The sequence below is a fragment of the Parasteatoda tepidariorum genome, chromosome 11, assembly GCF_982258835.1.
Source record: "Parasteatoda tepidariorum strain Cologne lab strain chromosome 11, Ptep-v5.0, whole genome shotgun sequence".
Taxonomy (NCBI): Eukaryota; Metazoa; Arthropoda; class Arachnida; order Araneae; family Theridiidae; genus Parasteatoda; species Parasteatoda tepidariorum.
Window position 1 is genome coordinate 96,220,546 of NC_141765.1, and position 27,887 is coordinate 96,248,432.

General features: G+C 26.8%; 1 protein-coding gene across 15 annotated transcripts in view; it reads right to left on the minus strand.

Moving 5' to 3' along the window:
• LOC147801933 (uncharacterized) overlaps positions 1-25,687 on the minus strand; it is a 33,621-nt gene extending 7,934 nt beyond the window's left edge. Inside the window, exons 1-13 of one of the 15 annotated variants that reach the window (XM_087155523.1) lie at positions 25,516-25,680; positions 24,347-24,464; positions 20,866-21,051; positions 20,657-20,745; positions 20,048-20,186; positions 18,901-19,004; positions 18,050-18,125; positions 14,664-14,743; positions 12,402-12,491; positions 8,803-9,015; positions 6,712-6,773; positions 4,362-4,555; positions 306-407 (exon numbers count right to left, since the gene is read on the minus strand). In XM_087155523.1, the coding sequence (XP_087011649.1) occupies positions 14,700-14,743; positions 18,050-18,125; positions 18,901-19,004; positions 20,048-20,180 (357 nt within the window). In that variant the 5' untranslated portion in view covers positions 20,181-20,186; positions 20,657-20,745; positions 20,866-21,051; positions 24,347-24,464; positions 25,516-25,680 and the 3' untranslated portion in view covers positions 306-407; positions 4,362-4,555; positions 6,712-6,773; ... (1 more) ...; positions 12,402-12,491; positions 14,664-14,699. Of the gene's footprint in view, positions 1-305; positions 408-4,361; positions 4,556-6,711; positions 6,774-8,802; positions 9,016-12,401; positions 12,492-14,663; positions 14,744-15,402; positions 15,510-18,049; positions 18,126-18,900; positions 19,005-20,047; positions 20,187-20,656; positions 20,746-20,865; positions 21,052-24,346; positions 24,465-25,468 lie in introns of all 15 variants that reach the window. The other 14 variants (XM_087155533.1, XM_087155530.1, XM_087155531.1 and 11 more) reach the window with 14 other exon arrangements.
• Between the last annotated feature and the right edge of the window lie 2,200 nt (positions 25,688-27,887).

Here is a 27,887-nt window from a genome sequence, read left to right on the forward strand (position 1 = left end):
AAAAGTTACGATAGATGAATAAAATAACTTCTGAATACAGTGAATACAATATTTTAAATTTAAAAAAAAAGTTGAGTTATGAGAAGAGCTTCAAAAATTAGCTATACTGAATGAAATGCAAACAATATTACCTGCTTCGGGGAAAACTGATAAAAGTTTGCTATTAACTAAGTCTAGAGCGAGAAAAAAAAGTGAGTATATTAGAGACAACCTCTAAGAGGATAACTGAAAAACAAATTTGAGAGTGGATTTTAAACAATAAGCTAATTTAGAGTAAATTTTAAAGAAAAGAGTAATATATTTACCTAAAATGAGTAATTTGGTTTTCGAGAAGTATTCTTTATTGTTCATTAATATCGGCAAAAAAATCTTTCTCTTCAACAGTCACAGTTCCAATGCCGTCCGGCCTTAGGTAGAAAATAACTTTTACTTTTTTAGAATATTATTTTCGTAAAGCACACACAATATTACAATAAAATTAGTATACTTAATTATTTATAATATACATAAACTTGTTCTTAGCATTGATACAATCTTCATAATAAGCTATGAAGTGTATTTAAAAATGGCTAACAATTAAAAAATTAATTAAAAAAATATTGTTTCTTATAAATTTTTATCAAGCATCATTCATATAAAGTAAATGATACATAAAAAAGCTTTAGATTTCTTTTAATATGTAATTTATACATTCATGTCTCACTGTTTCATACAATTTAAGCTTTTAAAAATAACTTAGGTATGTTTCAACAATATTTTAGACACTGAACAAACCATCCAAATGTAATGCATAAGTAGAAAAATTAACTTTTATAGTATAACAATTTATTTTTATGTAAAGTATTGAATGATAATGCAAATTTTAAATTAAATTGAAAACGATACTAGTATGAATGTAAATAATTTATATTTTTGAGATGATTTTCTATTTTTACCACCGATTTCTAAATCAGTTTTCAATATTTAATAAATATGCACAATAAAACTTCATTGCAAAAAGAAGTTTAATTAGTTGAACAACTTTTCAAAGAATAGTAAAACTTTTTGTAAAAAATTCTTTACACTGCAATTGTTCGCTACTACTAACCTATGCAAATAAAACATTTTATTTTACAAAACTCACAGTAACTTTAAAAGCCATAATTGTTGAAAAAAATAAAATGAAAAATGTGGATATTTCAGTTCATTATTCGTTTTTAGATAAATATAATCCATGAAATAATTTTAATTAGCTTCAGGATAATTTTGTATTTGTGAAAGAAAATCTCTTAAGACCATAATAACATTCAATTTATGTATTATAGAAGTTTTTAAAAAAATAGTTAGTACAAAAATGATTAAAAAAAAAATAGCAGGATCTTCAACAACTTATTATACGCTACTATTCTATATTGTCAACATTTTTTAAGTACTCTAAACAGATCCACGCTCTAATATCAAACAAATATAATATTATTTAAGTTAATTTTGCTATGTAAAAATTATCAGAAGAGAAATTTCAAATTTTATTACATACAGAAAAATAATTTTATTCCCCAATCCTAGCTACATTTTGCAAAGAAAACATATTACACATGAAATCCAAGCAATGTTAAACTTAATCTCAATGATGCAGAGTAAAACATTTAAAAACTAAACCAAGTTAATTGCAATTTATATTTTATTCTTAAATAAATCACATAAATTTTTAAAAACTAACAATATAACCACAAGTTTGAAAAAAAAAAAGCAGCAATATAAATTGTATACAAGTTGAAGTTTTTTGAGCAAGCATAATATTTCTACATTCTAAATTACTCTATTAAGGAAAAAGAAATACTTATGAAACATAAGTGGCTAAAAATGTAATGTAAATGGATTTTAACTGGGAGTGGAACTGATAAGAAAGTTGCCAGAATTTTTCTGCAATTCATTAAGTTTAAAATGTTTCTTTTTACAAAATGATGATCAAAATAAATTAAATATAAGATTAAAAAAATTAATTAAATATAAAATTTTAAAAAAATCATACTTTTAATTAAGTTTATTGTTATTTATCTAGATCATAAAATGCTAAAATAATGTCCATCATTATTTATCAAAGATTTCTAAATCACAAAAATGGATTGTGTAAGAAAGAAAATTTTTTTTTCAGGGTGATACCATAAATGTTTCAGGTTTAACTGAAGCATGGCATCAATTGTTATATAAATTTAGATTTTTTAAAACAATCTTGCAATCAAAGTACTTACTAAAATTTACTTAACATGTTAGCTTTACAATACTAATAAAGTATAAATCTAAAGAACTACAAAATTATCAAGGTTCTAATAGGCTAAATAGTTTTTTTTTCTTCTCTTAATATTTAAACTAAAGATGTATCCACAAAAAAAAAAGGCGCAGTACAACTAAAACTTTTCTAAAAGAATTTTTCTTCTTTAAAAGTACTTAGAACTTAACAGAATAATGGAAAAAAATGTTTATTTTTTGAGCACATATAATCGATTAATGAGCTACAATAGAAAAGAATACAATATAAAGAAACTGAGCTGTTAAATGAAAAAACTAATGTGAAATTATTATCAACAATGATAATTTTGGAATACATTTATTGGTGCTGATAATTTTTTTAAAGAAAAAAAAAAACATTATTTTGAAAATGTTGTGTAGTATAACTTTAATTCCTAAATTTAAATTAAGTACATTATTTTATCAGATTTCAAACGAAAATAATAACATGAAATTATTATAAAGGAAAAAAGTATTTTTGTTTTTACCCCGAAAATTAAATATAATGAAGGAAAAATTTTACCAATTTGTTTTGCTTTTTTGCCCTCCTTACAATAAATACTATTTTTTAATGTTCCTTATCACAGTTCCTATTTAAAAAAGTGCTAAAAAGTTAAAAAACTAATTTATTAAAAAAAAGTGCTTTCTCGATAAGTTTAATTTTTAAATCAAAATTTAAGTTTGAAATAACTCTAAAACTTATTATAAATTTGATTTTTAAATATAAATCAGTGATTCTAAATTTCAGGAGAAAATTTGTTTCAAGCACTTATGCAACAATAATAGCTTAGGTACTTATTGGCACAGTCGATTTAGATGTTGCTCACACAGCTGATGGAAAATTAGAGGCATACATGGAAATTATGGGATTATCAGTAACTAAAAGACTAGAAAAGTAATTAAGTTTGGAGAAATTTTATTAAATCTTTTCAATATACATAGCTATTAATCTATTAACCCTGTAATGGTTGCATAATTTTGAAAACAATCATAAAAGTGCCAAATTTTTTTTATTCAAGAAAATTATATAAAAAACGAATTGCATTTATAATATGTATTCATTCTTAATTTATGGTTTAATCGCAAATCTACATGTTCGATGCATGCTGATATCTAGTTTAAAATAAACTTTCTCAAAACGCATTACAAATAGTCTAGTGTTGCTATCTGAAACATAGAGAAATCAACATGTTTACGGGCATAAGCAACATATTGTTTCAATCCTTTTGGAACATTACTTCAGTCTAGAAATATCACAATAAAACTTTAGAAGGCAAAATTTCGTCTCGTTATTTTTGCGGGAACGAGAAAGAGTAAATTGTAATCAATTGCAAGTAAAACTGATTTTAAAACCTACTTGTTTCAGTTTACCGTGATCAGACATGTGACTGGACTATATAAAAAGCTTTGATGGCAGAGTGTAGACACGTAAAAGGATAAACAATATCACATAATACTATAAAATAATTTTTCTACCATGTGAAAGAAATTAAAGATTTTTTTACATATAAATATTAAATAATAAGTGTCAATCTAAAACAAGTTTCTTTGTATCTAATGTTTTAAACCTGTATAAGTTCATTTCACTGAAAAATATTGAAGGGGGCACTAGTTCTAAAAAGGAAAAAGAAGCAATGCTTTTTAATGAAAAATAACACATATATATGCCTAATCATACAATATAAACTTAATAATATTTAACATCTTTTTGAACCAGTTACTCTTTTCCCCCTGTTTCTGTAATTCAGTAGTTTTTACTAAAAACAGTTTTGATTAAAAACAGCTGCTTTTTCTTATATTTAAGAAAAAATTATCAAATCCAGATTTTTTCTTATTCATTCTTTAATTTTCTAAACAAATATTTAAAAGGTTTTTCTACCACAGTTGAAGAAAAATGTATTTTGTATAAAAACTTGCTTAAAGTCTATCTTATCAGTAGATTAAAATATTTTTTGTGAGATGAGAACTATCTTAAAATAATTGGGAAGGAGTTATGTCCTATCTCTACTCTAAACGTTAGAGGAGATAAAATATCCATTTTTTACAGTGTCAATCATATGAGCTAATTTTTGAAGCCAAATATTGCTACATACCTCCTTGTAACCTAGATATGGTTTGAAATTTTTGCTGGTTTGAGGTTAAATGAGGGGAATTGGTTTATGAGATAGTCCTGTAGCCCTGTACATGGCCATGATCCATAGATGGCACTCATTTTCATCGCCACTGGCATAAAGTCCGCTATTACCTTCCTCGACCACATTGAAGAAAAATCTCCCACCTTTAAGATCTGAAATTTGAAGTAGCATTAAACAAAGCAGGAAAAGAGATTTTATTCAAACAAAAGTAGATTCTTGTTCAGAGATGCCATCTTTTTTTGCACTAACTGAAGTTGCTCTAAATATTCAATTTACTAAATTCTATTTCATTAATTTTAATAAGAATCTTGGATACAAAATCTGGGTGTACAAAAGGCGTTAAAATACATAGACATTTAAGATAGATGAATTATAACACTGATAACCTGATGAATTTTTAATGTATTTCCTCAGCCTGCGTAATTAAAACCCTTATGGAATAACTTTTATTGTATGATTTATAGTCAAATTATTCCGTTTCTTAAATAAATTTTTCTTCATGAATTCCACACATAATTTTTCTTTGCAGATTGTTGTTAGTTTTTTTACCATAGATTCATTTTCTTAGGCTAGACTACATATATATTTCAATAGAATAGCTCTTTAGTATAGCAGAGGATAAAAAAGAAATCAATTTTAGAAAAACCCACTTTAGGGTGGGTTTTATTAATCCATTATTCAATATTAAGTATTATTAGTATAAAATTTCTTCATCTATTCTTTTTGCATTGTAAATATTTTGATTTTCAAAGTTCAAATAAATGTGTAAATAAGTTTACATAATTATTTCTATGTGATTGTTCTAAAAACAATTTATGGAGTTATTCTAAAAACATTCTCAACAATTGTCATTCTAAAAAAATTTTATGGAGTTATTAATGTACCCTTCCTATAAATGGACAACCCTTGTAAGCAGACAATTTTTTCCCTTTGGACAATTTTGTCCCAAGAGTGTTCACTTAACCAAGGTTTCCTTATATATCATAAATTAACTATACATTGAAAATTTGAACAATTGCCAGAAGACAAGTGATAAGTTAACTGCTGGATCAAACATAGGTACAAATATGCCTTCAGAGAAGACATTTTAAATTAAATTTGTGTAATATATGGAAGGGAATCCACAAAAAATTCTAAAGCTTAGCTTGAGGGCAACTCTAAATCATAATTTGTCTATCACTGAAAATATTTTAAACCAGTACTGTGAACAGCTTTGAACCAGTCATTACCGGGATTAGGATTTGCCAATGGCTTTCCTCTCTTTGTCATTTTCTTATTTCTTGTCACTTTACAATATTTAATATTTTTGAGATTACTAAAAATTACTGCATGCCAAAAACTTTTTACAATATGAAGTAAAAGTTATTTATATTTATTGAAGAAAAGTTAGTTATTTTTAATACAAAAAGAATTTAGAGGAATATAATTTTAAAGAAATTAATATGTATGATAAAGATTGAGATAATTTATATGATAAGACTGATAACTCAGTTTTTTTTTAACTGGATTACTAAGGAATGATTTACTTTTTTATTCTATTTTATTTACTATTCAACAGAGATTATTTTCCTCAAGTGTCTGAAACTAAGAAATAATAAATTTCTTTAAATGTTTCCTACAATTTTTATAAATTAAAAGCAACTTTATCAAAGAAAAAGTGTTATTATTAAAGAAAATTTTAAAAATTCAAATATTGCCTGGTATACAGTGTTTTTATATGATAAAATCAAAATGAAATTATTTTTCAATAATGGAAAATGTAGAATAAAATAATTTTTGAAAAAAGGATAGTTATTTATTTATTATTTTTATTTCACAAAAAGTAAAAAGCGTGTAGTTAAAAAAAAATTATAAAATAAAATTTGTGACAATTAGATAAAATAGGTATTATTTTCATTTCAAAATAACATACTAGTTTTGGTTCATAAAATTAATTAATAACTAAATTAATTAGTTTTGAAACTAACAAATTTCAATTTCATACATTTATTATGTTTATCCTAATCTCATTTCAACCAAGATGGTGAAAATTATTACTGAGGTAGATTTATAGCTGAATTTAATTTTAATTAGTACATCTTCTGTGTTTTAAATCACTAGAGCAGTGCTTCCCAAAGTGTGATGCGTGTACCCCAAGCAATAGTAAACATACAAATTAAGTTGCATATAATTTGCAAACTCGTATTAACTTAACTCTTAAAGAAAACACAAAGGTTTTAAAGAATTTAAAATTAAAAGAAAGCATCTTTAATTAATAAAATTAAGAAATTTCGCGCAGACTAAAACAAAATATATGAGTAATACGCACTTGACTTTTGCTGCCAGTCGAACATGATCAATATCTTCTTCAAGTTTTAAAACGTCTTTAAACTGTAAAAAAAATTATTTTAATTGTTAAAAGGTTTCACAAATTTTTGGGGAGTATTTCTTCCTTAATACTATTTCTTTTGCTAATTACATGAAAAAAACTTTCTAACACAAAGAAGACTACAGATTAAAACTTAAAAGGTTAATAAATAAATTAATTAAATAAAAAGTTTACTTTAATTTGACTATGATATTAAACCAATCAGTTGGAAACAAAAGTTTCGATAGAGTTCTATTCGTTATTATCAAAAAAATGTACCTTACATTCTTATTAAACAGACACGGAAAAAATTTGCTACTTTTATCTTTGCCTACTGCCTGAAAATTCGATCATTAGATCAAAAGTTATTAATGTATTCTCTTTTTCTTTTTTTTTTAGCTCTGTGCAATTGTTAGAAACCTGATATCGTTAAAAACCTGACATACAAAAAAAAATTGCTTACTTGAAAGAAATGCCAGATTCAGCTGCATTCATGACAAAGTCAGAATCTACACTGTTAAAAATTTGGAGAACTTTACAGATTTGGTTATTAACCTCTGGAACTTATTGGTAAATTTTAATGAAATTCGTTTTGGATATGTTGATATAATATTTAAAAAAAAAAAAAACATTCGATGGTTATAATATACACCGTGACTATGTGTAGCACTATATGTATGAAGCAGTGATTATAGTATGAAATGAAAAATAGGTTAATAAAGTTCAAGATTCACTTTTACGGAGACACAGGCTGATATTCTGATTTCATAATGGAAATAAAGCAGTTTAAGAGTTTCTGTCGAAACTGGTACCACTATCTCATTAAAGCTGTTTTCAAACCCTGGACAATAGTAAAGATTGTGAGTTCTATTTTAATTGCTCTCCATTCCAAACATGTACTACTATAAAGTTATATTATGTTCCATAAAGCTGAAGATCTGAGTGGCCAATCATCTGGCGAATATCTTCTAGAAAATTGCGAGAGCAAACAGCTTTAAGTGAGTGTCTATTGTTGATCAAGGCAATCATAGAGCTTTTAGAATTTATCCATATGCTGCACACTAGCTAATTTACCTCTCTAAAGAACATAGAAAGATTTTTAATTACTTAGTACGATGCCTGCCAAGATTATCAAACTTCCTCTGCTAAAGCAGTTGATTTACTTAGTTGGTAGGTAGATAGTGAGTGCCTGGTTTGAATAATTCTTAATTACGTATGGAAAGAACCAGGAATTTGATGTCTCCAGATATCTGAAAAATTGGACATTAAGGCAAAAGAGGTTTGATTGTCTTGATAGGCAAAATGTTGAATGGTCATTGACCCATCTATGTCTTTGAAAGAGGTTCTTTGACTGGTGTGAGGTATATGGAAGAAGTCTTAAAATTCAATGTTAACCTTTACAGAATGGAATCGTGTGGCGATTTTATTTTAATGGAAATTAGGCAGCCATCAAGCTCACCTAGTTTAAACTTTAAAAAGAGAGGATATTTGTTGAATCGATTTTCCAGGCAGATATCAACTTTATAGTTTATTAAAATCTGGTCTGTCATAATGGAGATAGGCTACCAAATATGAAAACTCTCTCAGTTTTGAGCACTAGTGTATTTATCTTAAAATTTACAGAAGTGATTAACGCGATTATTATTTCAAAATTGACTAAAATGTAAACAATTATCATTTATCTAACTTGAAAAAATTGAATTATAATATTTTTTTAAATACCAGTACTAAATTATATACTATATTTTTTAAATACTAAATACTATACAATAATATTTTTTTTAAATTGAATAATTATTTTTAAAAAAATTATTCAATGCCTCAAATTATAGTAAATCGATATTTTCAAGCAAAACTGTGATCCTTTTTGCAACTTTAGTGTTCTTTCCTTTGCTTGCAATGCAGTAAGAAGTTGCACATAAATTTTCAGGTGAAATAGAGCTTGATTTGGATTTTTCTTAGTTTAATTAGCGGGGACGTGGCTTTGCAAAAGGCAAAAAATTATAACAAAAGCAACCATGATTATATGTTAAAGTAAATACAAATACCTACTTTTTTCTCTAAAGTATCAATAATATAATGCAGTAAAGTCATATTCTGTATTATATTTGATATTGTATCAGCAATCCTGTTTAAGTTAGATAAGTGGAAACCAGAAGCATTTCCTCGAGCACCACGATTCATGGAATTTCCAGAATTAGTTCAAAAAGTCTCCTCTGAAGCTCTTTGGATGCCTCAGAAATAGTTGAAAAAAATTTGATTTCCCTTTAATGGAAAAGATTTTAAAAAGACAATATTACATAAAAAAAATAAAAATAATTTAAAGCAGTAAGAAAACCATTAGTTTTAAAACAATTAAAGCTCTTTTAAAAACTAATGAAATGGTACAAAAAAATTACAAAAACAAATTATAATGAGAGCACTACATGAATTTAAAATTACTGTTTCAAAGACATTCATGCACTTTTCAAACAAAGAGAAACACCTACCCCACAAGTAATTTTAGATTTAAACACAAGAATATCTAAGGTTTCATTAAATTTAATCTACCTAATTGTTTAAGATTTTATAATTTAATAAATAGAAAACTAAAAACAAAAATAAAGACTTCCAATTGAAAGAATAAACTCTAAATGGTGGTAAATTCATGGAAAGATATATTAAACAGACAAGATTTTTTTTTTAAATTAAAAGAAAGATTTCTTAAAAATAAAAGTAATAAAAAAATTATAAGCATTATTGCTGTTTTGAACAAAGAATAAAAACGTATTTAATAACAAATATTTTTTTAAAATTGTGTTTCACCAAAAGATTATAGAGTTGTTTATGTAAAAGGATAATGGTAAAAATATATTGCTTTTATAATTGGATGAAGTTTATTTCTTAGTATGTTTAGTTTTGAAATTAAATAGTTATTTATTGAAATAGTTGTAATGTTTATCATGATTTTTTTTATTCTTATTCATTGTTAACTCAAATAAGAATTTAAAAATTCAGAAAAAAATAAGGTCAAGTATTTATTCTGCAACGTTGCAATAAATTTTTAGAATAATAGAAAAAGTGGGTTGGCAGATATATGAGCATTGATGAAACTTTATAAGATATAATGTTGAAAAAACTTCATAGTACTTAGTTTCCTCCTTATGAAACTGTTGAATGTATTTAAAATTTGGTTTCTTTTAATTTTTCATGAATTTTCTTTTATCTTTAATAAATGATAAGTCTTTTGTGTAAATAATAATGTGCTCTAAGATTCATTTATTAATTTGTTCTTGGCATTTGTTTTCTTCTCTTATATAAAGGTCACCATTCATTGCATTAATAGATTTGTTACAAAATGTTTTGTATTCCTTTAATTGCATTAAAATGTAAAGATATGATATTAGAAGCAATTTTCTTTTAGCACTGACAATAAACAATATTTTAAGTTTGCGAGCATTTATATTATCAGAATTGTGTTTATTACTTTAATTTTGAATTATTTGACTGAAATTTGAGACAAGTATGTAAATTTTTTATTTTCATTATGTTTAAAATAATATAACGGTAAAATAATGATAATAGCAAAAAATTCTTTGATTGATTTAATGTTTAAAATTTAGCTGAAAAACATCTACATTATAGTAAAAGGAAGAAAAAAAAATTGAAATCACAGTAGAAAATTAGGTAGAATTTCAAAAACTAAAAGAATATGATCATTGAAAAAAGTGAAAGAAAATTTTTGGAAGAAAGTAACTTAAAAAATTTTAAAATAGTTTTCTTTATCGACATAATCATTACAGAAAACGATAAATTAAATTATTGCATATATAAATCAATTATTGTTTTGCTTAGAGAGCATTTCAAAATTTACTTCCATGGCAAGGAAGACAAAATAAAAGGCTTTATAGGAACGAAGAAACATTATTAAAAATAATGAGAATTTTTGTCAATGACGGACTGAAGGGCGAAAGTCCCCAGCCATTTTAAATAATTTGGTTACCGCTTTATCACCCAAAAGACCATGAGAATTAATATAACCCTGTAACTGAAAAATTTTTGTGGTAAGAGAAATAAAATAGTTAAAGGAATAAAGAGTTAAAAATAGATTTTGATATTCAATTCAGCCACAACAGTGAATTAATGAGTTATACATTTGTATTGAATTAAAACGTTAACCGTTACATTGATTGTTAAGAAGAGAATAAAATATTTATATTAGCTTTATATAAAATGTAATAAAAATGAAATAATTGGTTGAATTTAATTAAAATTGAATTAAAAATGATTAAAAAAATTAAATTTAAGAAATTAAAGAAATTTTAAAACCTAAGAAATATGCAATGCCATCTCATCATTCACAAAAAAACCAGCTGGACACAAAGTATAATTTGCGGGAAGAGGAAGAAAACTGAATGATAGCAGAATTAATTATTATTTATTATGTACTGCTAAGTAAACAATTAGTGAATGACAAAGCTACTGATCCATGTTTTACTTCTTCACAACAATACAGAAAATTAAGTAAATTTATATTGCTTAAATATTATACTACCATCCAAATCATCCTCTTGTTTATTCCAAAAATATTAATTAATGCAAGATAATAACAGAAAATATAAAATTAGATAGCATCAAACTTATGCAAAATATTACAGCAAACTCTAAATAATATTATTTTGTATAGAACCTAACATTACATGATGCAGAGAAAACAGTGACCTTTTTGAAAGTCATGAAAAAGATTTTCTGGCTTTCTAATGTTCAAAGTGACATATAAAAGTTAAGAAGGTAGCTCAAAGTGACATATAATACTACCATATTCCACTTAACTTATAACAAATTTTTGAGTTTGGTAAACATAAATTGAAAATTTATAATAGACTATTTGTTATTGATCAAAACCTTTTGAACCTAATGATGAAACTTTATAAGATATAATGTTGAAAAAACTTTATAGTACAGTAGAGAACCATTTATCCGGTATCCAGATAACCGGGAAACCAGAAAACCGAGAAAAATTTTGATCGGTTTTGCCTCCATTTTAAACTAAAACGATTATGAAAAAAAGCGGAAATGAACTCATCCTTGAAGTTGAGTAGAGGAAAATGTAAGGAAAGGGAGAATTTTTTCCCCGTTTACCCAGAGAAACGTCATTTCCTCCGTGACCTCCCGAGCATCCCAAATAATTGGTTCTCTACTGTACTTAGTTTCCTTCTTATGAACCTTATGCTTGAACTTTATATATAGACATATTATGTCTATGAAAATCTGAATCTAATTTTTCCTTTAGTTCCATTCTAAAAAATATCTATTCCAAAGCAGGGTTTGAATGAGAAAATTTAAACATCATAAAAAATGAGTATTGAGAATAAAATTAGAATTATATCTGATGCTCACTTATTCCACCAACAAGTATAAAAATTAAAGTTATGTATATTTTTATAAAAAAGATGTATTGTTAATAACCTAATATAAAATATTGAATGTTGAAGAATTTTTTTTATAACTTCAAATGGAAAAAAAATATCCTTATCATTAAAAAAATAACTTTGAACACGAAAATTAGAAAAACGTTCTTTAAAAAAAAATAAAACCATTGTAAAAATGATGGGAATAATTTTAAATACAAATTTTTAATTTTTTGACAATAAATTATAATAAGAAAATACCTCTATTTTTGCTTTTGAGTCACTCATTCTTTCTTGCAATTTATTTTTTTGTAGAATAAAGTTTTAATTCTTTGTTCATAATGAACAATTCTGAAAAAGAAAAATATTTAAAGTGAATGAAATTAGTTATTGCTATTTATTTATTAGAAAAATAACAGCATTACTCAGTCAAACACTCAAAGACTGACAAAGGCAGGGGCATGAGGGGCAGTTGCCCCGGTCCCCACCTCAGAGGGGCTCCCTAAACCGAATTAAAACTTTACTTTAGGTTTCCTTCATTAATGAGCTTTTTTTTAACAAAGTATGTGTACAGTGTATAATCAGTCAGTTTTATGTTAACTCCTTCATAAATCTATCATATGAACACAAAAAAAAATCTATATTTTGTAAATTCATGGCTTTCTAGTGCGGAATTCAGTTAAATTTTTGCAAATACGATGGAAAAATTCGGTCAATCAAAAGCCTGTATTTTTGCGTATAGCAAAATGCGATATAATTACAAAATTACAGGTTTCTGATTGGCTTGAGTGAGTCATTGTAATTGCGAAAATTTAGCTCAATTCCACCCTAATGTCAGCAAGGATATGAATTTTTTGCAGCCAGATGACAAAGTTAACAATCAAAAGTATTTTATTTTAATTAATTCAACATGATTTTAAATTTTCAATTTTGTTTCATAAAGCTACGGAAATATTTTAAAATAAAGACAACTAATTGACAATTTAAATCAGTGTTTCCCAAAGTGTGGTATACGTACCCCCAGGGGTACGGGAGCAGTTCAGCGGGGGTACACAAAGGCTGAAAGCCCTTATATAGTAAGACGGAAAAGAGCAAAAACTGCCACGAAATACATTTTACTTTAGCATTTTTTCGAGAAAAATAAAATATCTGTAACTATCAATATTTCTTCTATAGTTTTAAGATATAGTAAAACTGCTTCCTTTCCAAGATAAAGAAGAAATTGTTGAATAGTTTTAAAGTAAACTCCTGTCGAAAACTAGCAATAACTGAATTGGTTTTTCTACCAGCCTTTCCTCTTTTCCGTCTCGCTTTCACCCCTGGGGTACACGTTCTTATGCAAAATATCTTGCAACAAATGAAAATTTCAAAAAATTTTACTTAAAAATAAAACTAGCCATGAAACTTTATGATTAAGTATTTTTCTGTTGACTATTATTTGCAGAGATAACAGTTAATAATCAGTGGTATCAACAGCCAGATGTGATTTTTAACTTTAGTGCCATTTTTTTATAGTAAAAAAATCCATTCATTTTTTTATCAGTGGTAGACAGCGTTACGAGAAATTTAAAAAAGGTACACAAAAGTCATAAGTTTGGGAAACACTGATTTAAATAATTACAAATATTTCAAGTACATTTAATTTAAATAAACTATAACTTCGATAATAACATTAAAAAAGTTAAAAAAAGAAGATTTCGGATTGAAATATATACAGGACTTGTGAATTGTAATAAACTAAAAAATAGCATTTTCTATTTAAAAATCTAAGGTCACACTTTTTTAAAAATATATACAATTTTATTGTGATGGCAAAATGAAAACTTTATTTGGCAAGGAGCCACAATAAAACAATTTATATACTTTATCACCCTCAAATAAACTGTACATTTAAAATATTTATATAACATATTTTTAATAAAAAAATTTCCTGCTCGTTGAAAAATACAAACAAGATACTATAAATTTTTCATTTGAATTAATTTTTAAATTCATTATTAAAAAATTTTGATAAAATCCAAACTGCTCTGATCTATTTTTAAAAGCTGCTTAGATGTAAAAGTTAAATTTAGCTATTATTTTCATTTGTCTTAAGCGATTAATATGTATTTCTTACAAACTTTATTTTTATATACAGTAAAGCATTATTTTTATGTTCCTCACTTATCCTTTTCCCTTATTAACATTTATTATTACCATTATCATCAGTTATTTTATTATAACTTTTATTTATCTCTTTCATTTATTTGTCATTTCATAGTATTTCCAGTTTATTCTTAATCTATGCATCTTAATTCTTTTTTATGTTAAAAAAACAATTGGTTACATGTCTCATTTTTTTGAAGTATATAATTTTTTCGCCTGGATTCATAAAGTTCTAAGCAAGGCTCACAAAAGGAATCCTCCCTCCCCCCTAATTTCAACTAAGTAAGTCCCATAAAAAAGTAGTAGTTAAGAATAGGGAGTAGGGATTAAAATATTTGCTGAAAAAGAATGACATATGCATAAAAGATCAGTACTCACAAAAAACTTTGTATAGAAACTTTAAAAAAAACTTCATTATTGAAATCTCATATCTCTGAGCACGGTTTTTAGAAACATTCCTACAAATCAAAGAAATTTTTAAAAGCACAAAACAATTTCACTGACAGATAATTGTAACAGGTGTTTTGTTAACTATATTAATAACCATGTTGATTGTTTTCTACATCATTAATATTAGGTTGAAAACTAATGCTCCCATCAAGTCATTATTAAAATTTTTATTTCAATGGTGAATTTGCATTTTGTTTCCTTTTAAGTTATACATCCGTTGGTTTATACACTGATAATATATCAGTCCCCTGACAGACATAAAGAATATGCTTTACTGTACTATAATTTTTATTTTATTTTGCCCTTTTTAAAAAATGGTGGTTTAATGCAGCAAAAAAGTTAAAAAAGTTTTTCTTAACAAGGAACTTTGGTCATTAACTGAGACTACCAAAAGAAATTATTTTCTAATATTAAGTCACTTTGGATTTAATATTAAATTGGGGAATGGGGGGATAAATTAATTCAATATGAGACTGGTAATTTTCAGTAAAAAAATTTCATTTTGGCGAACAGTTGGATTTTTATGATATTTCAAGCTTTATTGTATTACAATTCAATTTTAAATATTGCAGAAATAATTTAATTAAATTTTTATTTTCAGTAGAAAAAGATATACCTTAAATTTAGCTTTTAACAAAATCACTTAATAGAAAAAAATAAGGCATACTTGCTTATTTCAAATAAAAATCTATCAGATCTAGCCATATTATCAATTTCTATGCTATGTTCTTCCAAAAGGACTTTTTCCTCATGACTAGGCATAAACTTCAAAAGCTTTAAAACAAGAATAATGATATTAAATAAAAAAATTACAAGAAAAAGAGTAACATACAGGTTGCTACGCAAATTTCCGTACTTTATAAATAGTTTTAAAATCCTTGCAAAAATGAAGTAAAAAAATATATGCAATATGAGTTGCAACTTAAAATTTACAGTAAGGTAAAATTACAGTGAGGGAACTTAAGTGATGAAAAAAATCAGTATTGCTTGAGAAATTTTTTGAGGGAGATAGCTGAATTAAACAACATTCTGAAAAAGATCCTTGGCATCAAGCAATGTACTGTAAAAAAAAAAATTTCTTCTGGTGCGTTATTATACAAAATGGCCACCATACAGCTTTTTTTTTTTTGTACTGAAGACTTACTTCTTGAAGGGTGTATGGCTGGACAAGTAGCACAGCGAATTTTTAAGTTAGAATGAAAAAACCGTTTTAATTTACCACAGTGTAAGAAAACATTCCCTAGAACAATCACTAAAAAAACAGTTTATAGCAAGAAAACAATGCAATAAAATAATTTGAATTTTTTAAAAAAAAATCTATTGTCTCAATTATTACAAAAATAACAATTTATAAACTCTAGATCTAATTTTATTTTAATGTTTTTGGAAATGACTGACATGGTTACATTTCATGAGAAAAAAAAATTAAGATAAATTTTCAACTAATTCAAATGTAAATTTAACTTTGTAATTATATAGGGTGGTTTTTTATTATGTAGTTTCAGAATCTAAATAATGAATGATAATTATCAAATAGCAAGTGGCTTAAATTACGACTTTTTTAAAGCATGTTTTACAAACATTGCAAGAAGAATAAGATTATGTATGAAGAATAAAAGTTGTATGAAGAAATGTATGAAAAATAAAAGTTGAGATATAGTATTATTTCTTAAATAAATTTAAAATATTAAAAAAAAATCATAATATAACATAAGAACAAAAGATATACTTTGGAGTAGGAAGGAGGAAAATGGATGGTAATGGGATTCGCTAATATAATTTTATTTAGTATTTCTGTATTGCTAAGTAAATAATACATGGAATGACATTATAAAAACTATTGTTCTAAGTTTTACTGCTTCACAGCAATGCAGAAAATTAATTAAAACCATATCACCTAATAATTCTACTACCATCCAAATCTTCCTCTGGCTTACTCCAAAAAATAAAAAGCAAAACAAGATAATATCAAAATACAAAATCTAACATCATATAGCATCAAAACTAATGCAAACAATGACTTTTTGTATCTTTTTAATATTAGAAGTTATGCAAGATAACGTTAGATTTTATTAATTTTCTGATGTTATCTAATATTAGTTGCTACTTTGGTAATGTTGTGTTTAAAAAAAGAGAGGACAGCATCAATGGTCAAAAGAACCAGTAGCTGATGGGTAACCAGGGGCCTCAATCATTAGAAATTAATTTAAATTGATTATTTATTTAGTTACAATGCAAAAAATTATTACAATATTCAAATTCCAAGTAAACTTAATTTGCAGAAACATTAAAAAAAGAACATTTAAGAAAAGAAGCTTATTGTTATAAACCTAAAAACAGTCAGACTGATTAGAAAATATCAGAGAATCCATAGCAAATAATTGAATTTTTCGACTGACCTATGACATATGAAACCTACAAGGGAAGAACAGTTTAAGCGAAATGAGAAAGCTGATACAAAGAAAGATGATTTTGCGTGGGGAAAGGTAGGGTTTTAGTATAGTACCGTCCTTCTTCACTGTGTAATAACACCCAAAAAGAGACTATTTTTCACATGATTACTTTGTCAAAACTTAGCAATGCTCAAAATGCAACAGATGGAGATCCAAGTATAGCTCGTTCACCAGGAGTTGGCACTTGGCTCCACCTTCATCACGTGGTATGCGACGATACTATTGCGCTATTTTTGGGAGAAGGTTGTGAGCAATCCTGAACAATGTTGCTATTTGGCGATCGTTTGGCAAAAATATTTATTTCGCAAACTTTATGTGCATTTTTTTAACAATGAATATTCCATAAATTTGACGATATTTTACACTATTTTTTTATGATATTTCTTTCTTTTGAGTGAATAGTTTGTCCTTTATGAGACATTTCGCTGGGAGAACAACAGTTTCTAAATGTAAACTATATTTAATTAGCTAGTGTAACAAAAGGTATATTAGCAGATGATAAAGCAAAGTAAGTGAAAAAGAATTCACTTTCTGTGTTTGGCGCAAATTAAGGGTTGTCTTAATTTCAACAACGGAGATGTTTTTCCTCTTACTCCCCCGCGCTGAAATGAACTCTGCGTCCGAGGAGGTGGAGCCAAGTCTCAACTCCTGGTGAACGAACTATATCCTTTTTTGAGAAAAATTGACTTAAACTGTTCTTCCCCCTTAATATACCTACTTATATATAAAGATCAATTATCTGCTCAACCATATCTTTTGGTAACTGTTCCTTATTATCCATACTAAGAATTGTTCTACAAATTTCGTCATTTGAGAGTCTTAATTTTGATAACAATATTGTACAATTTTGAACATGCCTACCATCAATGACAGAGAGTTCTCTTGATTTGGCTTTAGTCACCACTGCTGGTATATCTTCTATAACTGAACCAATGCACTACAAATTAATAACAAGTACTTAAGAAAAGCATAATAGGCATTCATTTAAAATATCCAAAATGTACACTTATATAATATAAATGTATACGTTTATAATAGCTTTTAATTTTCTGTAATGCAAGGATAGATCAAAAAGACTGATATTTTTTTAAGAAAAGGTTGAGACTTGTTAATTAGGGTGTGTTTAAATTTTTTTTTTTAATTTTGAAACCTAACTAATATAGAAAAGCTGCTTCAAAGAAAAACTGATATGACTAATTTTCACAAACCAAACGTAATAATCTTTTAAAATTAACAATAATGTAGAGTAATTCCTATTTCTTTACTATATATACATGTGTATGTATATTTCACCACAGTTTTCAAATTAGAAATAAACAGAAAATCTCAATATTTACGATCGTTCAAGAGTTATGCACTGAAAATAAATTTCAGCAGAAACTTATCAAAATCTGAAATACTTCATAACTTAAAAGGAATATTACCTATGAACAAACACAAAGAAATTGAGAAAAAAACACAGAATATATTTTTAATTTTAATCTAAGTTTAATTTTATACATTAAATCCAATGCAATCAGAGAAAAAAAATTATTTGACTAATTTTTATGAAAATGTCACCTGCTGTTTTTGATAAGCACAAAATGTCTTATCAAATTTTTGTAAATCAATATCTTTGTACAGTTTTCCCAAACGGTTCAAATAACATTGGCTATACACTTATGAATTATTTTTTTGAAATGTATATTAATAAGCAAGTTTGTTTTTCTTACTTCTGGTAGTTTACACCAATTAAAGGTTTTCAAAGGATTTGATGGCTGAGGAATATTTTTAGACATCACTCTTGACAAATTTAAAGGTTTGTCATTTAATGAACCTAAAAAATTATTCATACAGAAAATAATCACAATAATAAATCAAAGAAGACACAAAAAAACATAATATTCAATAAAATGTCTACAAATAAAAACAGTTGAAAAATTACCATACTAAAATATTTGTTCAGAATTCACTTGACCCTATAAGCATTGAGATCCTGGGTAATATTGTGCAAAAATTTCCTAGCTATACACTAACATTGAATAACAAGGGGCAGGGATTGATTTTTTGATGCAGTAAAGTTTGCAGCTAAGAAATCATAAAAGCACATAAAACTGCATGAAGCTAAGAAGGAGACTTAGATTTCATTGAAATCATCTCTTTTTACATGAATGTTTTTCCAACCAAGAAACAATTTTTAAGTCTAAAGACTGTCATTTATGTGCAGAATTGCCAGAGACTACAGTTTTAAAATTTATGTCATTTGATTTGTTAAATTTATAATGGGTTTTTCTTTATTTGTATGAATGGCAAACTAAGTTAATAAATGAATAATTTTTCCCTTAAAACTGTTTCTTTTTTTTTATTACCTAACATTTTCAGAAAATTCAATATTTATCAACAATTTTATATGCCTCGATATATTTGTGGTTTTATATCATAGTCAACAACTTGGGGTTAAGAGATTGTTACCGATGTGCATCATCACCAAGAGAAATTTTGGCTTGGATTATTATTTAAGTGTAGGATTGACAGAGAGCATAATTTTAAAAATTGTCTGCTTTATAATGGAAGTTCCTGAAAATTGAAAAAGTTTTAGTTAATATATGCAAAGGTTTCACCTCAAAACTGTACTGTCTTTTTTCTTACATGTCATTCTAACAAAATTCAATATTTTCAAACAATCCTATTTTCCCTAATGTACTGATGGTTGTATATAAAACCATTTCAAAGAATAAATACTTTTAAAATTTTCATATAACTACTAAAAAGTGCAACAGAATTTTGTGTCTTGACTGGATAACAGTGATAACAGAATATTATATTGAAATTGAATGCATTAACACATATTGTATTTATGTCAAATAAAAGCTGTTTTACCGATACGAAATAGAGGTGGTGGTGGAGGACATGGTACTATTCCAGGTGCTGGGGTTATTCCAGCTTTAGCATCATCAGATAAACATCCAGCTTTTGCCAAATTTTCAACTTGAGTCCTTTGTTGTTTTTCCATCTCAAGCTACATTAAAAAAAATTATGAATTAAATAAAGGGGTCCAATAGTAAGGCAAAGTCCATGTATATGTTTAATATTATATACATGATCTTTGCCTTACTTACCTTAATTTATCTCAAGTAATCATAATTTTCAGAATTCACACACATTCTGGCTAATCAAGCTTTTACTATGTATTTATTGTATTCACAAAAGACATTTTAATTTGAGAACAAATTATAAATTGTAAGCAGAAAAAATTTAATGAAATTAATTTAAATCTATGTGGGAGCAAATTAAGAATGTGCTACAACCCATAAAATTTCAAATTTAGAACAGAATTACTAAAGAGGTCAAACACCCTTTTGGGATTTATTGTAGATGCCCTAGTTAATCACTAAAATACTTATTATATTTTAATTAGTGGTATTATATTATATATTATACCATTAAATATCAGTACAATACTCGTGCAAAAAGGATTTTAACTTTTACCTATTTGGTTGCATCCTTAGTGCAGTTTTTAAGTTGTCTAAAAGTTTTGCATGGGCTATTATTTCATCCTCTTCACGTGGAAACAATAACTGAAACATACAATAGTAAAATTTTTATTCTGTTAACTGAAGAATAGGGATAAATATTTCAAAAATTAACTACAATATTAATTTTGTGAAAAAAACAAAAACATTTATTTCAAAACTTACTTCAAATAGTGTAGGGTGATTCCAATAGAGATGCGCCAAGTGTTTTTAAAAATACTGTCTTAAACATGAATTTCAAGTGCAACTAAATAGATGATATGGTTGGTAATGTTTCTGATACAAGTACCTGAAGTCATCTAATTTAGCATTTTTATAAAAAGAAAACCCCATGTTTTTTTTTAATAAAACCTGCAATAGGAGAATCACCAAATGAAATAGAGGTAAATGGAATGTACTTAATTCATGTAAACTAAGAAATATGAAAAAAACTTTTGATTGTTCAATTTTTGCATTAACATAACTAGTAATAGTTCATGTTTAATAAGCTTTGTATTTTCTAAATAGGGTTGATGTTGGTTGCAAGTACATAACAGAATTTATTATAAACTGTTCAGTATGAAGACAGATTTTATACTTATAGTTTTCAACCTAATCACTAAAATCCTGACAAGTATTTTAACATTTACATACCCTAATGGAATGAGTAGTTCATGTTATGAAGAATAAAAAACATAAACTAAATTTAATATTCACTTTTACTTAAACTAATAGCATATAAAGGTTTGAGTGATGGGCATCATTCACAGAAATTTTAGTCATGATTAAATTTAGCCAGAATAAATTTATTCTGAATGATTATTCTATAGCAATTAAAAAATAATTCAATGTACTAGCAATAAACTCCTTACTCTATTTTACAAATAGATCTGTAAGCTAACAAATATCACTACTGATGTCATATTTAAAATAGTTGAAAAACTGAACTGTCAGAAGTTAAATTCAAAACAATGGGTACTGCTTAACTAGTCAGAATTTCCTTGTTTGCCTATCCCACTTGAACAATTCGTCATAGAATGCTATAACACTGACAATGATCTTCTTAGTGCTTTGAATTATATATATGCCAAATTTCATTGCATTTGGCACACAGACTTAGCCCAAAGACATTCATTTATATATATATGTATAATAACAAATTTAAAATAACTTTTATGTTTGGAAAAATTAGTACTTACATCATATTTACTCTTTTAATCACAAAACTAAGGAACTAGTAAAACTATGAGCCTTTATTACTTAGAATTTTTAAAAAAAATTATAGAAACATTCTATCAAAATAAGTGAACAGTAAAATATTTAGAGGAAAGCTGTTAATTGTTTAAGTTATAGTTTAAAAAGGTTAGAAGTTACAGTTTAAATCAAAATGTCGATATTTTAAGTTCAAAGTGAGTTTTTGCAGCTATCTTAAATTTACAGAAGAGGTCAGAGTGGTGCAAAACTTGAACTTTGATATCTAAACAGGGAGGTGTTGTCGCTGATGAATTTGTACATGTAAATAGAACTAAGAGTTTAAAACTTAATGTGATTTAATGAAACAAAAAAAAACAAAAAAAAATTACAAATTTAGACTAACAAATATTTAAGCATCTGACACTGCTGTCTGGGCTAGTGAGGTAATGTTTCATAAGTTTCATTTTCATTTAATTTTCAGTTTTATGTGAAATATTGATTATTAATATTGCTAAGAATTTTCAATGAAATTTATAACATTAAGTTATAATTAAATATTTCTTTAAATTAAACTCTTTGGTGAATAAAAATACGCATTGTGGATACATAACGGAGAATATCAAAAATTAAATGAGTTTTTAAAGATAACTTTTTCTTTAATGTTTGTTTATAGAATTATGGAAGCCAGGTGGCACTTTATAGACGGTGTCATGTGATGTGTATATATTTATGTATATATTTATGTATTATGTTAATATGTATTTATATCACTACGTAGGATTTATGCAGAGTTTTCCTTAAACAACTTTAGAAGCCCTGTCTACCCTTTGATCCCTATAAATGTACCCTCTTTGCCCCTTCTGTAAAAATAGCCACCATCTCTTAGAAACACTGCCTATTTATTCATATTCCATTTTTAAGAAAAATAAATGATAATTACACAATGGTAAAATTATCTGTGTTCATAGATTTAATTTTCAATACTATTACAAATATTTACTTTGTTAGAATTATTTTTATATGGTAAAATTTGCATAAGTATCTCTTTCTCCGAAAAGGGAATATTAATGACTTTTTTTAACCAATTTTAAAGTTATTTTTTAAATAAATACTTTATTTAAAAAAATACACCATTAAATGCTTATTTTCTAATAATTTTCTGTTTGAGTTATACAAAAAAGCTTTCAAGCTGTTTATTGAAAAACAGTTTTTTTTGTTTTACTTTTTTTTACAACTAAATATAGATCAGAGTTAGATTGCATAGTATTCATATAAAGAGAAATTTTTGTATGATGAATTTTCTAAAATAAATTACCTAAAATCTGAAAAATATTTTACATTTTAAAAATATATTTCTAAGATGAGAAGCCAATAATTTCTAAGATGAGAAGCCAATAAATATTAGGAATTATGAATCAAACTGTGAACTTCAGGATGATTAAACCATAGCCATTCTCAAATAAAAACTAAAATACAATGATTTTAATCATTTATGAAGGAATTTTTCTTCTTAGTTAAGAACTAATTAACTTCTGACCATGTAAGTAAATCTTAATTGTACCTTAAATACATATAATTTTTTAACACCCAAAAGAACATGATCATAAAAGTTTCAATAAAACTCATAAATACCCAGGTATTTATGAATTTTAAGTATTTACCCGGGTAAATACCCAGGGTATTATATAATATAACATCTAAATAGTGAAATACAAATTTTACAGCATCTTATCTGCTGTAGCGTATTTTACAGATATGACTTAATATTCTATTAAATTAAGGCAGTTGATAAATATGCATTTTACAGTGCTGACACCCTACTTACAAGAATGCTCATAGTACTTTTCTTATTCCTGTTATAAAGAAATAGACTAGAAGAATTTAACACTAAGTAAAATTAATGATAGGATGATTTTAAACTTTTAACAAACGATTATTGATCAATATATAACTATACCATTTAAAAAGTGTTTACATAATAGAATGTTACAAATATAAAAGGTAATGCAAGGTAGTTAAAGGTAAGTAGTAAATGAAACATTTAGGTAGCAAAACTGAAAACCAGCACCTTAGTTACATTTAGCAGGTCTATTATGTTACAAAAATAAATTAATAAATGATCCACATATTAAAAATTCATATTGTAGGCTCGTCATATAAGAACTCGTTCATTATCAATTAATAAATTTAAAGTTTGGTTTCAGTAGTTATTATAAATTTTAAAACACACAAGAAAGAGAATTATTGGCTTAAGTTATTTTTTAATTATGTAAACATTTTATTATGTAAATGCCTTTAACTACCTACTGCAAATTCTTGTGAGTCGTTTTTTCTAAGCATTTACCTCAAGAAGGAAACTTTAAAATACAAGGGAAAAATCTGTACTTTTTCCGGAGCACAATCATCTCTCTAATATAATCAAAGTTCATAAATTGTATGTAAAAATTAAGTTTATTGTTAATTACTAACTAACCATTAGATTAGCTGATAGCCTCTAGTTTTTGACTACCAATGATACCACCATCAATTCTTTCTTGTTTGCAATCTTCAGCTTCCAAAAGAATTTCAAGGATGTCCAACAATTTCATCATCTAGATAAGAAAGAAAAAATATTTTAAATTAAGTACATAAATAAGCATAGCTATCAACATGAAAAAAAAAAACAATCTGAGGATTTTGCAAAACTGTAAATTTCACACCAACCAACTATCAAACCATATCAATATTTTTTTATGAGCTTCGAGATTTGATAATTAGCTCACTTTAAAACCCAATTTCTAGAAAGTACCAATTTAACTAAGGAACTATTTTTTTAATTTAAACTAATTATCGCTAAAAAAAAGTTTCTTAGTGATAAACTTTGTATATTTTGAGTGTCTTAAAAGTCAAGCAAATATTTGTACATAATGCTTTTTTTTTTTTTATGATAGGTGCCCTTTTTTAGGGGCTCTTTCCAGTTTCTAATGCCCTTTTTAAGGTCTAAAATGAACACCGTAGACTTTGTATCTTAATATAACAGTTACAAAACAATGAAATAAAGATAATATTTCAATTAAAAATTGCAATTGGAATACTGAGAAGTAATGTTTAAAAACATTAGAACATTTCAGATTAACAAAGCTAAGTATTACACAATACACACAAATTTATCAAGAAAATAAATAAACAAATAAACTGGTTCCTCGAATGTTAAGCACTGTTTTAAACTAGCAAATGAATTATTTCAGTTTTGTTATCTCTTACTAATGAGTAAATTTCTTGTTCACTTCGTTACAGAACGAAGTGAACAAGTGAATACGATATTAATATATATATACCACACCAAATAGGTTTACACCATTTATAATATCCTACACAATTCAATAATTTTTCTCCAAATAAAACTTCAAAATAAAAGAGAGCACTTATAATAAATTTGAAACTAAAACTAGCTCAAAAATAACAAGTGGAATATCGACTTAAATAAAGCAAAAATTGAAATACTAGTACTATTTTGATCTTATGATATATATATATGCCCCATCCCTGCAGATAATTTTGTTTCTGAATATAATATTTATATAAAAATTACTATAACATAAAATACTCAAGCAACCTATCACTAGTCAACATGCAGAGTAAGTATTAAAAAAAGTTGTGCACCCCGAAATTTGTAGTTTCAAAGAATTTTTTTTATTTTAGTCGAATTTTTTTAATTTAAAAATTATCTTTTTGTTATTATTTCAATTAATTAATGCTAAAAGCAATTCAAATGCTAATAAATAAAAAAATTGTTGACATTAAATCAGTTTCGAAGGACTGTGTGAAAATATTTTTACGCTTTTAGCTTACTAATTTTCTATCCGTTATTAATTTTTTTGGAATTCAAATTTTAGAAAAGGTAAGATAGCAGTGCGCGGCAGACTGTTTGGTAAACATCTTAAAAAAAAGAGAAGAAATTAGAATAAATAATCTAATTCTAAGCATAGAGTTAGCATGTTAGATAAGGGGACTCCTTGATCAAGTATTGGGGACAATTATACGTTCGTGGAGGATTTTTTGCCGTAAATAACCTGCATTTGTGTTACATGGAAAGGAAAACCTTCCACGGTTAGTCTGACGGCATATGATTAGTCTAACCCGTGACCCGTCTACCACGGAGGATATTTTTCATTTGTACTGTGGTCGGTGTGAGCTGGGTGCCGAGTTCGAATCGACCAGCTATCATTGGGATCGAACTCAAGTCACCTCATTTAGAGGCAAGTGCTCTATTCTCTCAGCCACCCTTCTCAGTATTATAGCAGTCGTTGAACAGCCGACCCAATTTTTTCGTGGTGTTTACGAATGTGGATGTTCAACTCCGTAGCCTAGTAATTTTGAACCCAGTACAGATGACAAGGGAACCCCGGGATCAAATATTCGGAGAAATTTTGCCTCCATGACGAACTTTTTTGATGAAACTAACCCGCATTATAGTTGCATGGAGAATAAAACAGCAAAAAACTCCCACGGTTAGCCTGACTGCAAAGGAACCCATGATCCGTCTACCACTGAGGACACTCTTTATATTTTATTTTATTTTATTTAACAACCGATCCGATTTTTTGTGTTCACGACTACTCATGTCCAACTCAGCAGTCTTGTAATTTTTAGCCAAATCCAGAAGACAAGGGAACACCTACGCCTAGTATTGGATTTGTTGTTGTTGTTGTTAATTTACGTCGCACTAGAGCTGCACAATGGGCTATTGGCGACGGTCTGGAAAACATCCCGGAGGATGATCCGAAGACATGCCATCACAATTTTGATCCTCTGCGGAGGGGATGGCACCCCCGCTTCTGTAGCCCGACGACCTGCGCGCGAAGTCGAGCACTTTACGTTAGCACAGTTTAACGAGGACCCATACCGCACACCCTCGGTCCCTACGCAGACTGATCCAAATGGTCTCCCACCCGCACACTGACCGTAGCCAGTGATGCTTGACTTCGGTGATCTGCTGGGAACCGTGTCTTAACGATCAGTCCACTGCGGGACTGAAGAAAAGTATGATTGATAAACATTTATGTACGAAATATAATATTTTACAAATTAAACATATTTCATATTTAGGGAAAACATGAAAATTTGGTCAGACAGGAGACTTGAACATTTTTTTACATATATATTAAAACATTTGTTTAGCTAATGATCACTTGACTTCAATGCTGTATCAAGCAATATCACATGGTGTTTCTGTCTTTTAGCCGTAAGTAAAATTAAAATAAAATCAGATCTGTAATCTGAATTTCATCCAAAGTAGACCAAATGAAGAATTTTAGTAAATCAAAGAGGGAATTGAATAGCAGTAACTAAATAAATAAATAAAAAACTAAATAAATTAAAAAAAACTAAATAAATAAATAGAAAAAGATATATTTCTCTCCAATAAGTTCAAATTACTGAATAAACCTTAATATTCATTCCTTAATAAGCATTAATATTAATATTTAACAATGTAGCTTCAGATTTCTTACTATTCAACAGTAAATAACAATAAGATTTGACGTTTCTTTAAACAAAATTATAGCATTTTTTAGATATACTTACTTATTGCTTTGTTGGTTCACAAAATACTCATCCTTCAGAGCAAAGTGGGTCAAGTTACCCTTTAGTAAGAAGCTTTGGCTTAGTTCTTCACCTCTTAAAAATTATTTATAAAACATATTTTTTAATTTGACAAAGTTTTTAATTTAAGTAAAAAATATTGAAGTAAGCAGGGGCAAATATAATAAGCTATTAGATAATTGATAATTTCATTATGTTAAAAAATGTATAAATGAAAAACTGTGCAAACCTTTCACATGTTTTCCCTTACCACAAAGTTCATTTAATAAAAGCCTTTACTTACCTCCAAAGGTGAGAAATTTATGTCTTCTTGATGTCCTTCAATATAGAAATTCGGAGTTCACGAATTCATGTGTGATTATTTTAGATTAATTAAACAATGTAAAATCAATTACAATAATTAAGCAAATTAAACAATTAGGCTAGTTGAA